Consider the following 18953-nt stretch of genomic DNA (forward strand, 5'->3'; position numbering starts at 1 on the left):
AATGCAGATTTTATTATTATTTCCATAGAGAGTGAAATTAAGTTAAGAAAGAGAAGGTACTGTTGCGCATGCAAAGATATAGTCAGTTTATATTACAACAATTTCATAAAGAATGTATGCAGATTTTGTGATCTTTCTAGTTATGTCATAGTCATGACCATGTGTACAGGAGTCAGGCTCCGCATGGTTTGTCTCACCCTAACTATTGGCTTCACTAACTGCTGCATCTCAAATTCATGACATGATAGGGTATATGCATGTGAAGCCATGGCCAGTATTAGGTACTATTTCCCTCACTACATTGATCAGCTTACTGATATCCAATAGACAGTGTTAGTAGTTGGTTAAATACTGTGGTCCTTGTCTCTCTGTCAGGTTTTGCGTCTGCGGGCAGACCTTCAGCGTGACCATGAGAGGAAGCTGCAAGAGATGAAGGAAGCCTCACATCGACACAAGGAGGACTGTGACCACAAAGTAGATCTAGAGAGGTGAAATACAATACTTCAGTGGGATAGTTTAGTGGGTAATGCTGCATGTACATTTGATGTCCCACTTGCATACTGGTTTGTTGGTGTATCTCATCATAATGTGTAAATATGGCTTGTGTAATAAATAAGGAACACTGAAAATAAAGAATTGTAGATAAAATTAAACTGAGGTATGCTATTTAATTTTGCTGTTTTCTTGATCACCCAATAGTGACACCCACCTGTAGTGACAGGATCTGTTGGTCATGGGCTATGATACTTTCTGTGTCATCCCTGTACCTAACTGTTCTCAGGTTCTCTCGGTTACAAAGGTAAACATACTACCTGCAATGCTGCAGGCTTTCCGCCAACATAAAGTTGACACCCTGTGATATGACACAAATACTGTTCCAATCATTGTCGATTATCTAGTGTACTATATCTCCACTGTATCATGATAAATATCCTGGACCCTTCCCTTCTTTTTTGTGGGTGATTTGTATAACATGATGCTATATAGCCATCCAATACACTCAGGTGCTTGAGAAATAACGTGGGAAGTTGCTAATGGAGGATATGTTCAAAGCAGCGTTACACAAACTCACTCACCCCATACTCAACACAACATTGCCTTTCTCTCCTTTGACATCTTATGCATGTTTCTTTTCCTATTTCAGGATGAAAGTAAAAGAATTAGAAGAGTTAGTGTCCAGATACAAACAAGAGGTAATAGAGATGGTGTTGGTGTTACGATTGTATAGTAACACAACAGGAAGATCTTGGCTGTACTAAGTGGTGAGGTGTTGTACTGGGCAGTTGGTTGTTTAATGCCACAGTTGGTTGTTTAATGCCACAGTCAGCAGTATTCCAGCTAAATTGCTGTAAATCGTCAAATCACGCTAAATCTGGACCTGACAAACCAGTGATTGATATTATCAGCTGTGTCCCTGAACCACAATAACAAGCAACCAGCCAAGTCCAAGAGCCTGACCTCCTGACTATTTATTTGTCTGATACATAAATCATAGGTCAGTGGGACCTGTTCTAGTAAATTCAAGGTAGAATTAACATTTTTGCCGTCTGTGTGTTGTGCATTAGATACCTTCACAGACATTGATATGTAAAAGCTCTCAAGTAAAATATGTTACAGACCAGTTTTATTTGTTTTATGGTTAATTCACTGCTATATGAATATGTTGTTTACTTTTAGTTAGCTGATGGAGATAGGAAGCTCAAGTCTTCAGAAAAGGAATTTTCTATTTATAAAGAACAGCAGAACACTAAGCCTGAAGTGCGACTCCAGTCAGAGATCAACTTGCTCACATTAGAAAAGGTGGGTTTTGATTTGAATGTTTTCTATAACCATGTATATATCTTTCTTTGGCTGGACCGGCACGGGTGACTTGGGAAATGGCACCACAGTACAGAGTTATGTCCCTTAGTCCCATGGATACAGTGGTCATGAGCTCAAATCTGAAGCTAGCTCCTAATGATCCGTGTTATAAATACTTTTCGTCGTTGTCATCGTCATCATCATCCTTGATCATTCTGTCAGCGCCATTTCCCATACTTGTGTGTTTCACCAGAGTGGTCATCCATTTTCTGCTGAAATCAGGTGTTGCTGTCTCAACATGCTCGGAGTGGTGTTGAACACCTTTTCACTCACTTAAATTCCACTCAGTTCTAGTGGTTGAGGAGGCATTTGTGGACAGGTTGTCTGAGCCATTGCAATTGGCTGTGCAGAGTTTGACAGATTCCTGTGCAAATGTGATTCTTGGTTTGTCAGCACCAAATCTGCTTGTGGGGTTCTTCCATAGTGGTTATATGCCAAGATGTTGACAATGCTCAGAGTAGAAGGGGGATATAGGAATGAGTGCCATCCATGCATTTGGTCGTCCATCCATCTGTCTCGCTTTGTTTCCGGAGCATTACTATGCATATGAAGAAAACACATGCTAAACTGGTGCCTTTTGATATTTTGGTATTTCTACCAAAACTGTGGTGTCTCTTTTCAAAATCGTTTGGAGTTACCCTCTCTCACACCATTTTTGGCGGGGATAGTGATAACGCTGTTTTCTTGTTTATTGTGGGATGGGGGATGTGCAGCCGTTACATGGTTATTCTGTATTTGTTATTTGAAAGTACAACATGTACAACATACCATTGTCCAAGCTCCAATGTCCAAGTTTAAGCCTGATGTTTTCATCAAGTAAAGTGCTGTTCTTTTGGCCGTGAGAAAAATTACAATTAATAGACTAATAGTACACGGCACTGTTCCAAAAACAATAGTTGTGTTAAGAGTAATTCCTATACTTTCAAGTACCCTTACAATGTTGTACTGCTAAGATAACTTTGTTGAACAGGGTACTGGTGGATGGACAATGTTGTGTAACAAGTCCAGTCCCAGTCCACTCTGTATATGAAAAGGCCACCATTATTTGTCCAGGTTGAGCTGGAACGAAAGCTTGATGCAGTGAGCAAGTCAAAGGTGCACTACAAGCAGCAGTGGGGCCGCGCCCTGAAGGAGCTGGCGCGGCTGAAGCAGCGGGAGCAGGATGTGGCGCGGGCGCAGCTCAAGAAGCAGCAGCAGGAACTGGAGCACATGAGGCTGCGCTACCTCGCCGCCGAGGAGAAGGACGTCGTGCAGGCCGAGAAAAAGGAGCTGGAGGACATCAAGAACCAGCTCAACAAGTAAGGGTATTTAGGTTGGCAGAGAGAATACAGCTCAACAAGTAAGGGTATTTAGGATTGCAGAGAGAATACAGCTCAACAAGTATTTGTATTTAGGATGGCAGAGAGAATACAGCTCAACAAGTAATTGTATTTAGGATAGCAGAGAGAATACAGCTCAACAAGTAAGGGTGTTTAGGATGGCAGAGAGAATACAGCTCAACAAGTAAGGGTATTTAGGATAGCAGAGAGAATACAGCTCAACAAGTAAGGGTATTTAGGATAGCAGAGAGAATACAGCTCAACAAGTAATTGTATTTAGGATAGCAGAGAGATACAGCTCAACAAGTAAGGGTACTTAGGATAGCAGAGAGAATACAGCTCAACAAGTAAGGGTACTTAGGATAGCAGAGAGAATACAGCTCAACAAGTAAGGGTATTTAGGATAGCAGAGAGAATACAGCTCAACAAGTAAGGGTATTTAGGATAGCAGAGAGAATACAGCTCAACAAGTAAGGGTACTTAGGATAGCAGAGAGAATACAGCTCAACAAGTAAGGGTATTTAGGATGGCAGAGAGAATACAGCTCAACAAGTAAGGGTATTTAGGATGGCAGAGAGAATACAGCTCAACAAGTAAGGGTATTTAGGATAGCAGAGAGAATACAGCTCAACAAGTAAGGGTACTTAGGATAGCAGAGAGAATACAGCTCAACAAGTAAGGGTACTTAGGATAGCAGAGAGAATACAGCTCAACAAGTAAGGGTATTTAGGATGGCAGAGAGAATACAGCTCAACAAGTAAGGGTACTTAGGATAGCAGAGAGATACAGCTCAACAAGTAAGGGTACTTAGGATAGCAGAGAGAATACAGCTCAACAAGTAAGGGTATTTAGGATAGCAGAGAGAATACAGCTCAACAAGTAAGGGTATTTAGGATGGCAGAGAGAATACAGCTCAACAAGTAAGGGTACTTAGGATAGCAGAGAGAATACAGCTCAACAAGTAAGGGTATTTAGGATGGCAGAGAGAATACAGCTCAACAAGTAAGGGTATTTAGGATGGCAGAGAGAATACAGCTCAACAAGTAAGGGTATTTAGGATAGCAGAGAGAATAGAGCTCAACAAGTAAGGGTACTTAGGATAGCAGAGAGAATACAGCTCAACAAGTAAGGGTACTTAGGATAGCAGAGAGAATACAGCTCAACAAGTAAGGGTATTTAGGATGGCAGAGAGAATACAGCTCAACAAGTAAGGGTACTTAGGATAGCAGAGAGATACAGCTCAACAAGTAAGGGTACTTAGGATAGCAGAGAGAATACAGCTCAACAAGTAAGGGTATTTAGGATGGCAGAGAGAATACAGCTCAACAAGTAAGGGTACTTAGGATAGCAGAGAGATACAGCTCAACAAGTAAGGGTACTTAGGATAGCAGAGAGAATACAGCTCAACAAGTAAGGGTACTTAGGATAGCAGAGAGAATACAGCTCAACAAGTAAGGGTACTTAGGATAGCAGAGAGATACAGCTCAACAAGTAAGGGTACTTAGAATGGCAGAGCAGAGAAACTAAGCACTAAATGTATTGGATGTACAGTCGATTCTTGATGTTGGGATATATGGTCTATTCTTGATGTTGGGATGTATGGTGTATTCTTGATGTTGGGATGTATGGTGTGTACTTGATGTTGGGATATATGGTGTAGTCTTGATGTTGGGATGTATTGTGTATATTTAATGTTGGGATGTATGGTGTGTTCTTGATGTTGGGATGTATGGTGTATTCTTGATGTTGGGATGTATGATGTAGTCTTGATGTTGGGATGTATGGTGTATTCTTGATGTTGGGATGTATGGCGTGTTCTTGATGTTGGAATGTATGGCGTATTCTTGATGTTGGGATGTATGATGTAGTCTTGATGTTGGGATGTATGGTGTATTCTTGATGTTGGGATGTATGGCGTGTTCTTGATGTAGGGATGTATTGTGTATTTTGATGTTGGGATGTATGGTGTATTCTTGATGTTGGGATGTATGGTGTAGTCTTGATGTTGGGATGTATGGTGTATTCTTGATGTTGGGATGTATGGCGTATTCTTGATGTAGGGATGTATGGTGTGTACTTGATGTTGGGATGTATGATGTAGTCTTGATGTTGGGATGTATTGTGTAGTCTTGATGTTGGGATGTATGGTGTATACTTGATGTTGGGATGTATGGCGTGTACTTGATGTTGGGATGTATGATGTATTCTTGATGTTGGGATATATGGCGTATTCTTGATGTTGGGATGTATGGTGTATTCTTGATGTTGGGATGTATGGCGTGTTCTTGATGTTGGGATGTATGGCGTATTCTTGATGTTGGGATGTATGGTGTATTCTTGATGTTGGGATGTATAATGTAGTCTTGATGTTGGGATGTATTGTGTATTCTTGATGTTGGGATGTATGGCGTGTTCTTGATGTTGGGATGTATGGTGTATTCTTGATGTTGGGATGTATGGCGTGTTCTTGATGTTGGGATGTATGATGTAGTCTTGATGTTGGGATGTATGGTGTATTCTTGATGTTGGGATGTATGGCGTGTTCTTGATGTTGGGATGTATGGTGTATTCTTGATGTTGGGATGTATGGCGTGTACTTGATGTTGGGATGTATGGCGTATTCTTGATGTTGGGATGTATGGCGTGTACTTGATGTTGGGATGTATGGTGTATTCTTGATGTTGGGATGTATGGCGTATACTTGATGTTGGGATGTATTGTGTATACTTGATGTTGGGATGTATGATGTAGTCTTGATGTTGGGATGTATGGTGTATTCTTGATGTTGGGATGTATGGTGTATTCTTGATGTTGGGATGTATGGTGTATACTTGATGTTGGGATGTATGATGTAGTCTTGATGTTGGGATGTATGGTGTATTCTTGATGTTGGGATGTATGATGTAGTCTTGATGTTGGGATGTATGGTGTATTCTTGATGTTGGGATGTATGGTGTATTCTTGATGTTGGGATGTATGATGTAGTCTTGATGTTGGGATGTATGGCATGTACTTGATGTTGGGATGTATGGTGTGTACTTGATGTTGGGATGTATGGCGTATTCTTGATGTTGGGATGTATGGTGTATTCTTGATGTTGGGATGTATGGTGTATACTTGATGTTGGGATGTATGATGTAGTCTTGATGTTGGGATGTATGGTGTATTCTTGATGTTGGGATGTATGGTGTATTCTTGATGTTGGGATGTATTGTGTATACTTGATGTTGGGATGTATTGTGTATTCTTGATGTTGGGATGTATGATGTATTCTTGATGTTGGGATGTATTGTGTATTCTTGATGTTGGGATGCATGGTGTATACTTGATGTTGGGATGTATGGTGTGTTCTTGATGTTGGGATGTATGGTGTATTCTTGATGTTGGGATGTATGGTGTATTCTTGATGTTGGGATGTATGGTGTATTCTTGATGTTGGGATGTATGGTGTATTCTTGATGTAGGGATGTATGATGTATTCTTGATGTTTGGATGAATGGTGTATTCTTGATGTTGGGATGTATGGTGTGTACTTGATGTTGGGATGTATGGTGTATTCTTGATGTTGGGATGTATGGCGTGTACTTGATGTTGGGATGTATGGCGTGTTCTTGATGTTGGGATGTATGGCGTATTCTTGATGTTGGGATGTATGGTGTATTCTAGATGTTGGGATGTATGGCGTGTACTTGATGTTGGGATGTATGGCGTATTCTTGATGTTGGGATGTATGGCGTATTCTTGATGTTGGGATGTATGGTGTATTCTTGATGTTGGGATGTATGATGTATTCTTGATGTTGGGATGTATGGTGTATTCTTGATGTTGGGATGTATGGTGTATTCTTGATGTTGGGATGTATGATGTAGTCTTGATGTTGGGATTTATGGTGTATTCTTGATGTAGGGATGTATGGTGTGTACTTGATGTTGGGATGTATGATGTAGTCTTGATGTTCGGATGTATTGTGTAGTCTTGATGTTGGGATGTATGGTGTATACTTGATGTTGGGATGTATGGCGTGTACTTGATGTTGGGATGTATGATGTATTCTTGATGTTGGGATATATGGCGTATTCTTGATGTTGGGATGTATGGTGTATTCTTGATGTTGGGATATATGGCGAATTCTTGATGTTGGGATGTATGGCGTATTCTTGATGTTGGGATGTATGGCCTATTCTTGATGTTGGGATGTATGGCGTATTCTTGATGTTGGGATGTATGGCGTGTACTTGATGTTGGGATGTATGGCGTGTTCTTGATGTTGGGATGTATGGTGTATTCTTGATGTTGGGATATATGGTCTATTCTTGATGTTGGGATGTATGGTGTATTCTTGATGTTGGGATGTATGGTGTGTTCTTGATGTTGGGATGTATGGTGTATTCTTGATGTTGGGATGTATGGTGTATTCTTGATGTTGGGATGTATGGCGTATTCTTGATGTTGGGATGTATGGCGTATTCTTGATGTTGGGATTTATGGTGTATTCTTGATGTTGGGATGTATGATGTAGTCTTGATGTTGGGATGTATTGTGTAGTCTTGATGTTGGGATGTATGGTGTATACTTGATGTTGGGATGTATGGCGTGTACTTGATGTTGGGATGTATGATGTATTCTTGATGTTGGGATATATGGCGTATTCTTGATGTTGGGATGTATGGTGTATTCTTGATGTTGGGATATATGGCGAATTCTTGATGTTGGGATGTATGGCGTATTCTTGATGTTGGGATGTATGGCGTATTCTTGATGTTGGGATGTATGGCGTATTCTTGATGTTGGGATGTATGGCGTGTACTTGATGTTGGGATGTATGGCGTGTTCTTGATGTTGGGATGTATGGCGTATTCTTGATGTTGGGATATATGGTCTATTCTTGATGTTGGGATGTATGGTGTATTCTTGATGTTGGGATGTATGGCGTGTTCTTGATGTTGGAATGTATGGCGTATTCTTGATGTTGGGATGTATGATGTAGTCTTGATGTTGGGATGTATGGTGTATTCTTGATGTTGGGATGTATGGCGTGTTCTTGATGTAGGGATGTATTGTGTATTTTGATGTTGGGATGTATGGTGTATTCTTGATGTTGGGATGTATGGTGTAGTCTTGATGTTGGGATGTATTGTGTATTCTTGATGTTGGGATGTATGGCGTATTCTTGATGTAGGGATGTATGGTGTGTACTTGATGTTGGGATGTGTGATGTAGTCTTGATGTTGGGATGTATTGTGTAGTCTTGATGTTGGGATGTATGGTGTATACTTGATGTTGGGATGTATGGCGTGTACTTGATGTTGGGATGTATGATGTATTCTTGATGTTGGGATATATGGCGTATTCTTGATGTTGGGATGTATGGTGTATTCTTGATGTTGGGATGTATGGCGTGTTCTTGATGTTGGGATGTATGGCGTATTCTTGATGTTGGGATGTATGGTGTATTCTTGATGTTGGGATGTATGATGTAGTCTTGATGTTGGGATGTATTGTGTATTCTTGATGTTGGGATGTATGGCGTGTTCTTGATGTTGGGATGTATGGTGTATTCTTGATGTTGGGATGTATGGCGTGTTCTTGATGTTGGGATGTATGATGTAGTCTTGATGTTGGGATGTATGGTGTATTCTTGATGTGGGGATGTATGGCGTGTTCTTGATGTTGGGATGTATGGTGTATTCTTGATGTTGGGATGTATGGCGTGTTCTTGATGTTGGGATGTATGGCGTATTCTTGATGTATGGCGTGTACTTGATGTTGGGATGTATGGTGTATTCTTGATGTTGGGATGTATGGCGTATACTTGATGTTGGGATGTATTGTGTATACTTGATGTTGGGATGTATGGCGTGTACTTGATGTTGGGATGTATGGCGTGTTCTTGATGTTGGGATGTATGGTGTATTCTTGATGTTGGGATATATGGTCTATTCTTGATGTTGGGATGTATGGTGTATTCTTGATGTTGGGATGTATGGCGTGTTCTTGATGTTGGAATGTATGGCGTATTCTTGATGTTGGGATGTATGGTGTATTCTTGATGTTGGGATGTATGATGTAGTCTTGATGTTGGGATGTATGGCATGTACTTGATGTTGGGATGTATGGTGTGTACTTGATGTTGGGATGTATGGCGTATTCTTGATGTTGGGATGTATGGTGTATTCTTGATGTTGGGATGTATGGTGTATACTTGATGTTGGGATGTATGATGTAGTCTTGATGTTGGGATGTATGGTGTATTCTTGATGTTGGGATGTATGGTGTATTCTTGATGTTGGGATGTATTGTGTATACTTTATGTTGGGATGTATTGTGTATTCTTGATGTTGGGATGTATGATGTATTCTTGATGTTGGGATGTATTGTGTATTCTTGATGTTGGGATGCATGGTGTATACTTGATGTTGGGATGTATGGTGTGTTCTTGATGTTGGGATGTATGGTGTATTCTTGATGTTGGGATGTATGGTGTATTCTTGATGTTGGGATGTATGGTGTATTCTTGATGTTGGGATGTATGGTGTATTCTTGATGTTGGGATGTATGATGTATTCTTGATGTTTGGATGAATGGTGTATTCTTGATGTTGGGATGTATGGTGTGTACTTGATGTTGGGATGTATGGTGTATTCTTGATGTTGGGATGTATGGCGTGTACTTGATGTTGGGATGTATGGCGTGTTCTTGATGTTGGGATGTATGGCGTATTCTTGATGTTGGGATGTATGGTGTATTCTAGATGTTGGGATGTATGGCGTGTACTTGATGTTGGGATGTATGGCGTATTCTTGATGTTGGGATGTATGGCGTATTCTTGATGTTGGGATGTATGGTGTATTCTTGATGTTGGGATGTATGATGTATTCTTGATGTTGGGATGTATGGTGTATTCTTGATGTTGGGATGTATGGTGTATTCTTGATGTTGGGATGTATGATGTAGTCTTGATGTTGGGATGTATGGTGTATTCTTGATGTAGGGATGTATGGTGTGTACTTGATGTTGGGATGTATGATGTAGTCTTGATGTTCGGATGTATTGTGTAGTCTTGATGTTGGGATGTATGGTGTATACTTGATGTTGGGATGTATGGCGTGTACTTGATGTTGGGATGTATGATGTATTCTTGATGTTGGGATATATGGCGTATTCTTGATGTTGGGATGTATGGTGTATTCTTGATGTTGGGATATATGGCGAATTCTTGATGTTGGGATGTATGGCGTATTCTTGATGTTGGGATGTATGGCCTATTCTTGATGTTGGGATGTATGGCGTATTCTTGATGTTGGGATGTATGGCGTGTACTTGATGTTGGGATGTATGGCGTGTTCTTGATGTTGGGATGTATGATGTAGTCTTGATGTTGGGATGTATGGTGTATTCTTGATGTTGGGATGTATGGTGTATTCTTGATGTTGGGATGTATTGTGTATACTTTATGTTGGGATGTATTGTGTATTCTTGATGTTGGGATGTATGATGTATTCTTGATGTTGGGATGTATTGTGTATTCTTGATGTTGGGATGCATGGTGTATACTTGATGTTGGGATGTATGGTGTGTTCTTGATGTTGGGATGTATGGTGTATTCTTGATGTTGGGATGTATGGTGTATTCTTGATGTTGGGATGTATGGTGTATTCTTGATGTTGGGATGTATGGTGTATTCTTGATGTTGGGATGTATGATGTATTCTTGATGTTTGGATGAATGGTGTATTCTTGATGTTGGGATGTATGGTGTGTACTTGATGTTGGGATGTATGGTGTATTCTTGATGTTGGGATGTATGGCGTGTACTTGATGTTGGGATGTATGGCGTGTTCTTGATGTTGGGATGTATGGCGTATTCTTGATGTTGGGATGTATGGTGTATTCTAGATGTTGGGATGTATGGCGTGTACTTGATGTTGGGATGTATGGCGTATTCTTGATGTTGGGATGTATGGCGTATTCTTGATGTTGGGATGTATGGTGTATTCTTGATGTTGGGATGTATGATGTATTCTTGATGTTGGGATGTATGGTGTATTCTTGATGTTGGGATGTATGGTGTATTCTTGATGTTGGGATGTATGATGTAGTCTTGATGTTGGGATGTATGGTGTATTCTTGATGTAGGGATGTATGGTGTGTACTTGATGTTGGGATGTATGATGTAGTCTTGATGTTCGGATGTATTGTGTAGTCTTGATGTTGGGATGTATGGTGTATACTTGATGTTGGGATGTATGGCGTGTACTTGATGTTGGGATGTATGATGTATTCTTGATGTTGGGATATATGGCGTATTCTTGATGTTGGGATGTATGGTGTATTCTTGATGTTGGGATATATGGCGAATTCTTGATGTTGGGATGTATGGCGTATTCTTGATGTTGGGATGTATGGCCTATTCTTGATGTTGGGATGTATGGCGTATTCTTGATGTTGGGATGTATGGCGTGTACTTGATGTTGGGATGTATGGCGTGTTCTTGATGTTGGGATGTATGGTGTATTCTTGATGTTGGGATATATGGTCTATTCTTGATGTTGGGATGTATGGTGTATTCTTGATGTTGGGATGTATGGTGTGTTCTTGATGTTGGGATGTATGGTGTATTCTTGATGTTGGGATGTATGGTGTATTCTTGATGTTGGGATGTATGGCGTATTCTTGATGTTGGGATGTATGGCGTATTCTTGATGTTGGGATTTATGGTGTATTCTTGATGTTGGGATGTATGATGTAGTCTTGATGTTGGGATGTATTGTGTAGTCTTGATGTTGGGATGTATGGTGTATACTTGATGTTGGGATGTATGGCGTGTACTTGATGTTGGGATGTATGATGTATTCTTGATGTTGGGATATATGGCGTATTCTTGATGTTGGGATGTATGGTGTATTCTTGATGTTGGGATATATGGCGAATTCTTGATGTTGGGATGTATGGCGTATTCTTGATGTTGGGATGTATGGCGTATTCTTGATGTTGGGATGTATGGCGTATTCTTGATGTTGGGATGTATGGCGTGTACTTGATGTTGGGATGTATGGCGTGTTCTTGATGTTGGGATGTATGGTGTATTCTTGATGTTGGGATATATGGTCTATTCTTGATGTTGGGATGTATGGTGTATTCTTGATGTTGGGATGTATGGTGTGTTCTTGATGTTGGGATGTATGGCGTATTCTTGATGTTGGGATGTATGGCGTATTCTTGATGTTGGGATGTATGGTGTATTCTTGATGTTGGGATGGATGATGTATTCTTGATGTTGGGATGTATGGTGTATTCTTGATGTTGGGATGTATGGCGTATTCTTGATGTTGGGATGTATTGTGTAGTCTTGATGTTGGGATGTATTGTGTAGTCTTGATGTTGGGATGTATGGTGTATACTTGATGTTGGGATGTATGGCGTGTACTTGATGTTGGGATGTATGATGTATTCTTGATGTTGTGATATATGGCGTATTCTTGATGTTGGGATGTATGGTGTATTCTTGATGTTGGGATGTATGGTGTATTCTTGATGTTGGGATGTATGGCGTATTCTTGATGTTGGGATGTATGGTGTATTCTTGATGTTGGGATGTATGATGTATTCTTGATGTTGGGATGTATGGTGTATTCTTGATGTTGGGATGTATGGTGTAGTCTTGATGTTGGGATGTATTGTGTAGTCTTGATGTTGGGATGTATGGTGTATACTTGATGTTGGGATGTATGGCGTGTACTTGATGTTGGGATGTATGGTGTAATCTTGATGTTGGGATGTATGGTGTGTACTTGATGTTGGGATGTATGGTGTATTCTTGATGTTGGGATGTATGGTGTAGTCTTGATGTTTGGATGTATGGTGTGTACTTGATGTTGGGATGTATGGTGTATTCTTGATGTTGGGATGTATGGTGTAGTCTTGATGTTGGGATGTATGGTGGTCAATTCTTGGTGTCAAGAAATATCAAACAGCTCAATGAATTACGTCAATTATGTATGCAGTGTTTGATGACTTTGAGACTACAGCTTATTAAGTAACATCAATTAAAACTATAGTTTACAAAGTAAGGTCAATCTGTCAATATTAGGGGGAAACCGCTTATGATTTTTTAATATTTGACAGAACATTATTGTATATTTTGCCCGTGTTAGAGAGAAGGTTGAAATATGTTACTTGGTGTTTGTCATGAGATATACATGAATTTCAGATTAAAACTGATTGAAGAAGAACGCCTGAAGTCTTCAACCGACTCCAACAACATGCAGTTTAATAGTCCCAAACAGATAAACGGCCACAAGTCCCATGACCTGGACTCCAGCCTGGACGAACACATAACCCGTCTGATAGAAGAGCGGGACACTCTGCTGAAGACCGGAGCCTACACCACGCAGGACAAGATCATTGCAGAGCTGGACAGACAGATTAGAGAGGCCATTGCACATAAAAATAGCTAACACACACTGACAACATGCTGCCAGGTATAGGTTTTGTATCAAGTATTAAAGTACTATGTCCGCTGTCTGTGATCAGTGTCCGGAGACATGCTTGACTCTTGTAATGGCATGCCCATGGTGTTACAGCTTGTGAGGGAGGACATTGGATGGAATGATGCTATAGCAGCATAGGGTCTGTAGTATTTACTTGGGTCAAATGAAATGTCATATCATCTAAACCACCACCATGCTGGTATGTTATGTGATGTCGGACGTCGAATTTGTATATGACCACTAGGGCTGGGGCAAGTCCAAATATACTACCCAGGTACCCACTCCCCTATTACCCGAATCTACCCAGGTAGCCGGTGTAGCTAGGTGTCAAGAGATAGGTACAACTTCTTTGATTGGGACAAGTTTGACTGTTGACCTGGCAAAATGTGTTTATATACACGTACAAAACAATCTGGTCACGCATACACTGAAGTTGACTAAAGTTTTATCTTTATTGAAACATGTAAAAGTCAGAAGGAATGCATGCATTGTCAGAAATAAATGCGAACATTAGTGACTTTTAGTGTAACCATCGAGTTTTAGATAAATTGTTGTCATTAAACAATATATCATGTGACTAGCCACAGTTCGGGTAATCCTGTGGGTACCGAGGGCCTACTCGACCCACCCAACCTGAGTTACCTGTCCTAGTCCTAATGACCACATCAACACCACATATTGGTAAAATATGTGGGTGCACAGAATGACAAACTAGAGCCAAAAGCCACTAACCAAAATTTCTAATAGATAACCTATTTAATGTATTGAATAGTGTCTGGTCACTGTAAACTATTAATACAACAGAACAAACCTTTTCCTGACAGATGATTAATGGTTACTGTTAAGATAGTATGTATCCTGCACTTGGAACAGTTTTAGCATTGAATTTCTCCTAAACCCACACAATGTTATGTCAAAATAAAATATGAAAATAATCATTGACACTCAGTTATATCAGCCTCCCCCTGGTAGTTTGTTGGTGTGCAATGACATGCACGAAATTTTGCAGAGTATCACTTGTTAATGCTCGTAATTTTAGTAATGATACAGTAAAACTCCGCTGGTCCGGTCACCCAAGGATCCAGGTGATTATTGTCAGGAATGTTAATATTCATTCAAACACATTTCTCCTTAACAATGATTCCTTTTCAGGGATAGAAATTAACCTAGGAAGTCTACTTGCTCGAACACTAATACGTACAGGAACACCACACAACCTGTTACAGATTCTACCAGCCCTTAGGATACATATAGCATTAGCATCACAGGCGGGCTGGTACAGATTTCTATCCCTGTATCCAGACGACTATTGTGATGTCAACCTTCCTTCAAATACATTTCTCCATAACAATGATTTGTTATTCCGGAAATTTGTTAGTCTGGACGATTTCACTGGGAAGTGTAGCATGTGGAGTAATAGTGTTACTGCAAGACACCACTGTCAGCAGTGAGGGCAGGCCACACAGTATGCTGTCACCATCAGCAGCTGTTGTGTCTTGGACATTTAGTTAGAATTGCTTCCATGTTATAGTTAAATGACCTGAATCCATGTACTTTTGATATGCTAAGTTTGTAAAACTGATTGGTATATATATGTTAGTATTTACTGCCAAATTAAGTTTTCTTCCGCATTTATCAGTATACTGGCATTATCATTGTTGGGTGAGTCTTCCGTTTTCGAAATTTTATGAAGACAGCCATGAAAAACAGTGATGCCAGGTGTATCTCAGAACTAACATGTTTGTTGCTTTAGGCATGATGTCAGCATTGTCATGTATGCTACTCAAAAGAAGTTAAAGAACAACATATTTTGTCATGACGGAGTAGCTATAGTCGTTTGAAAAAGTTGTGTGTTCTTTAACTTCTTTGATTTGTATATTTTGATGCACACAGTTCTGTTTAATGTGGCAACATATGAACTACTCCTCACTTGATGAAATGTTGTTTGTTCACATGAATATCACCATGAGCTGACCTTTCTGAAGGAGCATGGCTCTGTAATGTACCAGTATAGTGGAGAGTGACTAAGTGCTTGGTTGGACCTGTATGTGCGGTTATTGCTGCTGACCTGCTTATATCTTATTTACAAGCATAGCAGTTAATATGATGCCTTGACTGTCAGCTTCCATGTAGATTTTTTTTATATTTATGAGAATTGTAAAGTTTGAAACTTATCTATAAATGTAGGAATCTCTGTAAATAGTTGTGTAAATATATTTATTGTTGACACATTTGTCAGTGTAACCATTTTGTAAGAATCTGTAAATATGAAATAAATTTATATCAAGACAAACATGTTTGTGAGAATTGTAGTTAGCCAAGACATGTTTTTGTTTGTTGTTCAATGCTGCACTCAGCAATATTCCAGCATGATGATGCCATTCTGTAATTAATATCCTGTGAATGACATTATGAACATTGTTCCATGCAGTTAGGATACGATAACATCAATCTATCAAGTCGCCGAACCTAGACACCCGATCCATTAACTTGCTGGGGCAGTGGCTAGCCTAGTAGTTAAAGCATTTGCTTGTCACGCTGAAGGACCAGGTTCAATTCTCCACATGGGTAAAATGTGTGAAGCCTGCTTTCTGGGGTCCCCTGCTGTGATATTGCTGGAATATTGCTAAAAGCGGGGTGAAACTATACTCACTCACTCATATTTTTATATTTTTTCCTGTAATTGCCACAGATTTGACATATGTGTTCCATAGTAATTCCATGGGTGGTATTGACCAGTATTTGTCATAAGAACCAACTTACATGGTGACAGGGTGGTTACAATGTGGCACCTACCTGCTGTGTCGCCATACCCTGGTGGTGTGGACTCTTGCTCATGCAAGTCTGTTTGACTTGACTGTTTGCAGATCACTGTGATATAGCTGTAATGTTGGTTACAGGCCGGCAAAGCCACATTTCGAAACTAGATAGCCCAAATTGATGTGGCTCTCGCGGCAATGGTTATGGTTGCGTGATTGTATAATGTGGCTTTCGCGGCTATGCTGTCAAAACATGCTTTGTGATTCTAACGGGTTACCGTATATAACAAAACAAGTCTTGTTTTCTCATTTTTTATTCCACAAGGATAACATATTCATCAAAACTTTACATTGATGAATATGAATAGCATATGAATATCATAATGGATTTAATGTCATTACTGCAGATGAAGGAGGTCGCCCACGTGGTCAGCATATTCCATCTCACTCAGGTGTTGGTTCAGGAGCTGGATCTTGAGGGACGCAATACGTGCATCGATTGCCTTGTACTTCTTTCTTCGTGAAGGTTCTGACCACTGGTGAGAGAGTCTCAGGACTGCAACCTCTTTGAGTGACTGCTCTCGCTGAAATAGCTTCACTACCTCCTAGATGTTCGGGTGGCACTTCTTGGCAAGTTTCTTTATCTTGTTGTGCCACCCTTCCAGGTGATTGTTGGTACGGTGGCCTTGGTTTTCGAAATGGTTCCAAATCTCTGGCATGAAGGCGCCTCCTTGAACCCAACTGGTTGTCGCGTAGTGCATGAAGGCAGTCACTTTAGGGCCAGCAGGAGAGTCAGCAATGGCATCAAGCCACACATCATCCACTTTGTCACGAGGTAGTAGAGGGAGGGCAGCAGCTCTTCTCACCAGCTTCTTCACCTCTTCATCTTCCTTATAGACCATCACCAGACCTTCTTTCTGCACCCTCCTCCAGATACATTGGGTGAAGTGAAAGAAACACCCTCTAACTAATGTCCCAGGAAATACATCAGTCCCGGCATTGTGAGCTGCACGTTCAAAGTCCAACTAATGTGGGACACTCATTTAAAGGTATCTCTAAAGAACACCACGCTTAATAATTTAAATGTGGGACACTCATTTAAAGGTATCTCTAAAGAACACCACGCTTAGTAACTTAAATGTGGGACACTCATATAAAGGTATCGGTAATCGGATTAATTAATTACCCGCTAGAATAGGTGAAATGCACTCAGCTAAAAAAAAAATGTGGCTCTACCGGCAATAGCCATTTCTGAAATGTGGCTCTCCCGGCTAGACATAATGTTAGACTGCAGCAAAAAGCAACATTGATCTTGACCTTAGGTGTGCAGTTCGCTGTGATATTGCAGTAATATTAGACTGCAGCAGAAAGCACCATTGATCTATACATCACGTGTGCAGATCGCTGTCATATTAGCCTGCAGCAGAAAGCTCTCCAACATTGATTTGCAGAAGTAATTGTTTGGATAATGTAAGGGATCATACAGCTGAAAAGTATGTTTAATGCTCAGGGAGAAACATGGAGTTTGATTCAGCTTCTCAGCATGTAATTATGTAACAACTTGATTTAGGGCGAAAACAATCAGTCTTTCCAGATTATCACAAATCTCATGACTATCTGACAAACAGCCACGTGGAACACTTCAGCTGCCATGTCAATGACATAAGACATGGCGTGTTGATACTGCAAATCAACCTATCCTCACTATTTATGTCAATCAAGTGCAGCACTTCTGTCTGTTTCCTTAATTCTTTCAGTTTATCGTTTCTCTAATGATAAAGAATTAAACTTTCTTAAGGATGCCTGCTAATAATCCTAATATACAAGGAAATATTGTCAAATCAAAGTCTTTCTATTTTAATCCGAATTTCAGGCAATATATATGTGTCATCCACTTAATAAAACATTTCCTGATTACATGATGCGCCGGACTTCCGTGATTGACATCATGAGCATCGATCTACCCAATTGGGATGTGATGACATGCATCAACCAAGTCAGCAAGCCTGATCTCCTGCGTGCGTTAGTCCCTCTTAGCACAGTCGGCTTTTACAGCAAACAGGGATTGCTGAAGACCTATTCTACCCCGGATCTTCAGGGGTCCCTTCCGAAAAGAAACAACAAATATGGTTATTAGGATGTCCCTGTGTTGTTGCTGGACATGGTACATTTCAGTGTGTTGCAGCATGTTTATGTGGATTTATATGGGCGCCATGATATTTTTTAGTTTACGTTAAACGTTTATCTTTCTTCAGTTATGGGCGCCATAATATTTCTTTGTTTACGTTAACCGTTTATCTTTCTTCAGTTATGGACGCCAACATATTTGGTTACGTTAAACGTTTATCTTTCTTCAGTTATGGGTGCCATAATATTTGTTTGTTTCCATTAAACGATTATCTTTCTTCAGTTATGGGCGCCAGGAGTAGTGCGTGTTCATGCTATCAACCACTGTTTATTCTGGCAGATACTCGAACAGGTAGCCTATAAAACGTTGGACCATTGCTGGCTGCAGTGTAAACTCGT

General features: G+C 40.2%; 1 protein-coding gene across 1 annotated transcript in view; it reads left to right on the forward strand.

The window, feature by feature from the left end:
- Positions 1-14334, forward strand: part of LOC124119493 (centrosomal protein of 120 kDa-like) — a 43070-nt gene extending 28736 nt beyond the window's left edge. Inside the window, exons 18-22 of the mRNA XM_048400220.1 lie at positions 376-488; positions 1145-1193; positions 1678-1800; positions 2914-3158; positions 13389-14334. Coding sequence (XP_048256177.1) covers positions 376-488; positions 1145-1193; positions 1678-1800; positions 2914-3158; positions 13389-13635 — 777 coding nt within the window. The 3' untranslated portion in view covers positions 13636-14334. The remainder of the gene's footprint in view (positions 1-375; positions 489-1144; positions 1194-1677; positions 1801-2913; positions 3159-13388) is intronic.
- Positions 14335-18953: the final 4619 nt, after the last annotated feature.

Source organism: Haliotis rufescens, unplaced genomic scaffold, assembly GCF_023055435.1.
Source record: "Haliotis rufescens isolate VD_foot unplaced genomic scaffold, xgHalRufe1.0.p SCAF_1, whole genome shotgun sequence".
NCBI lineage: Eukaryota > Metazoa > Mollusca > Gastropoda > Lepetellida > Haliotidae > Haliotis > Haliotis rufescens.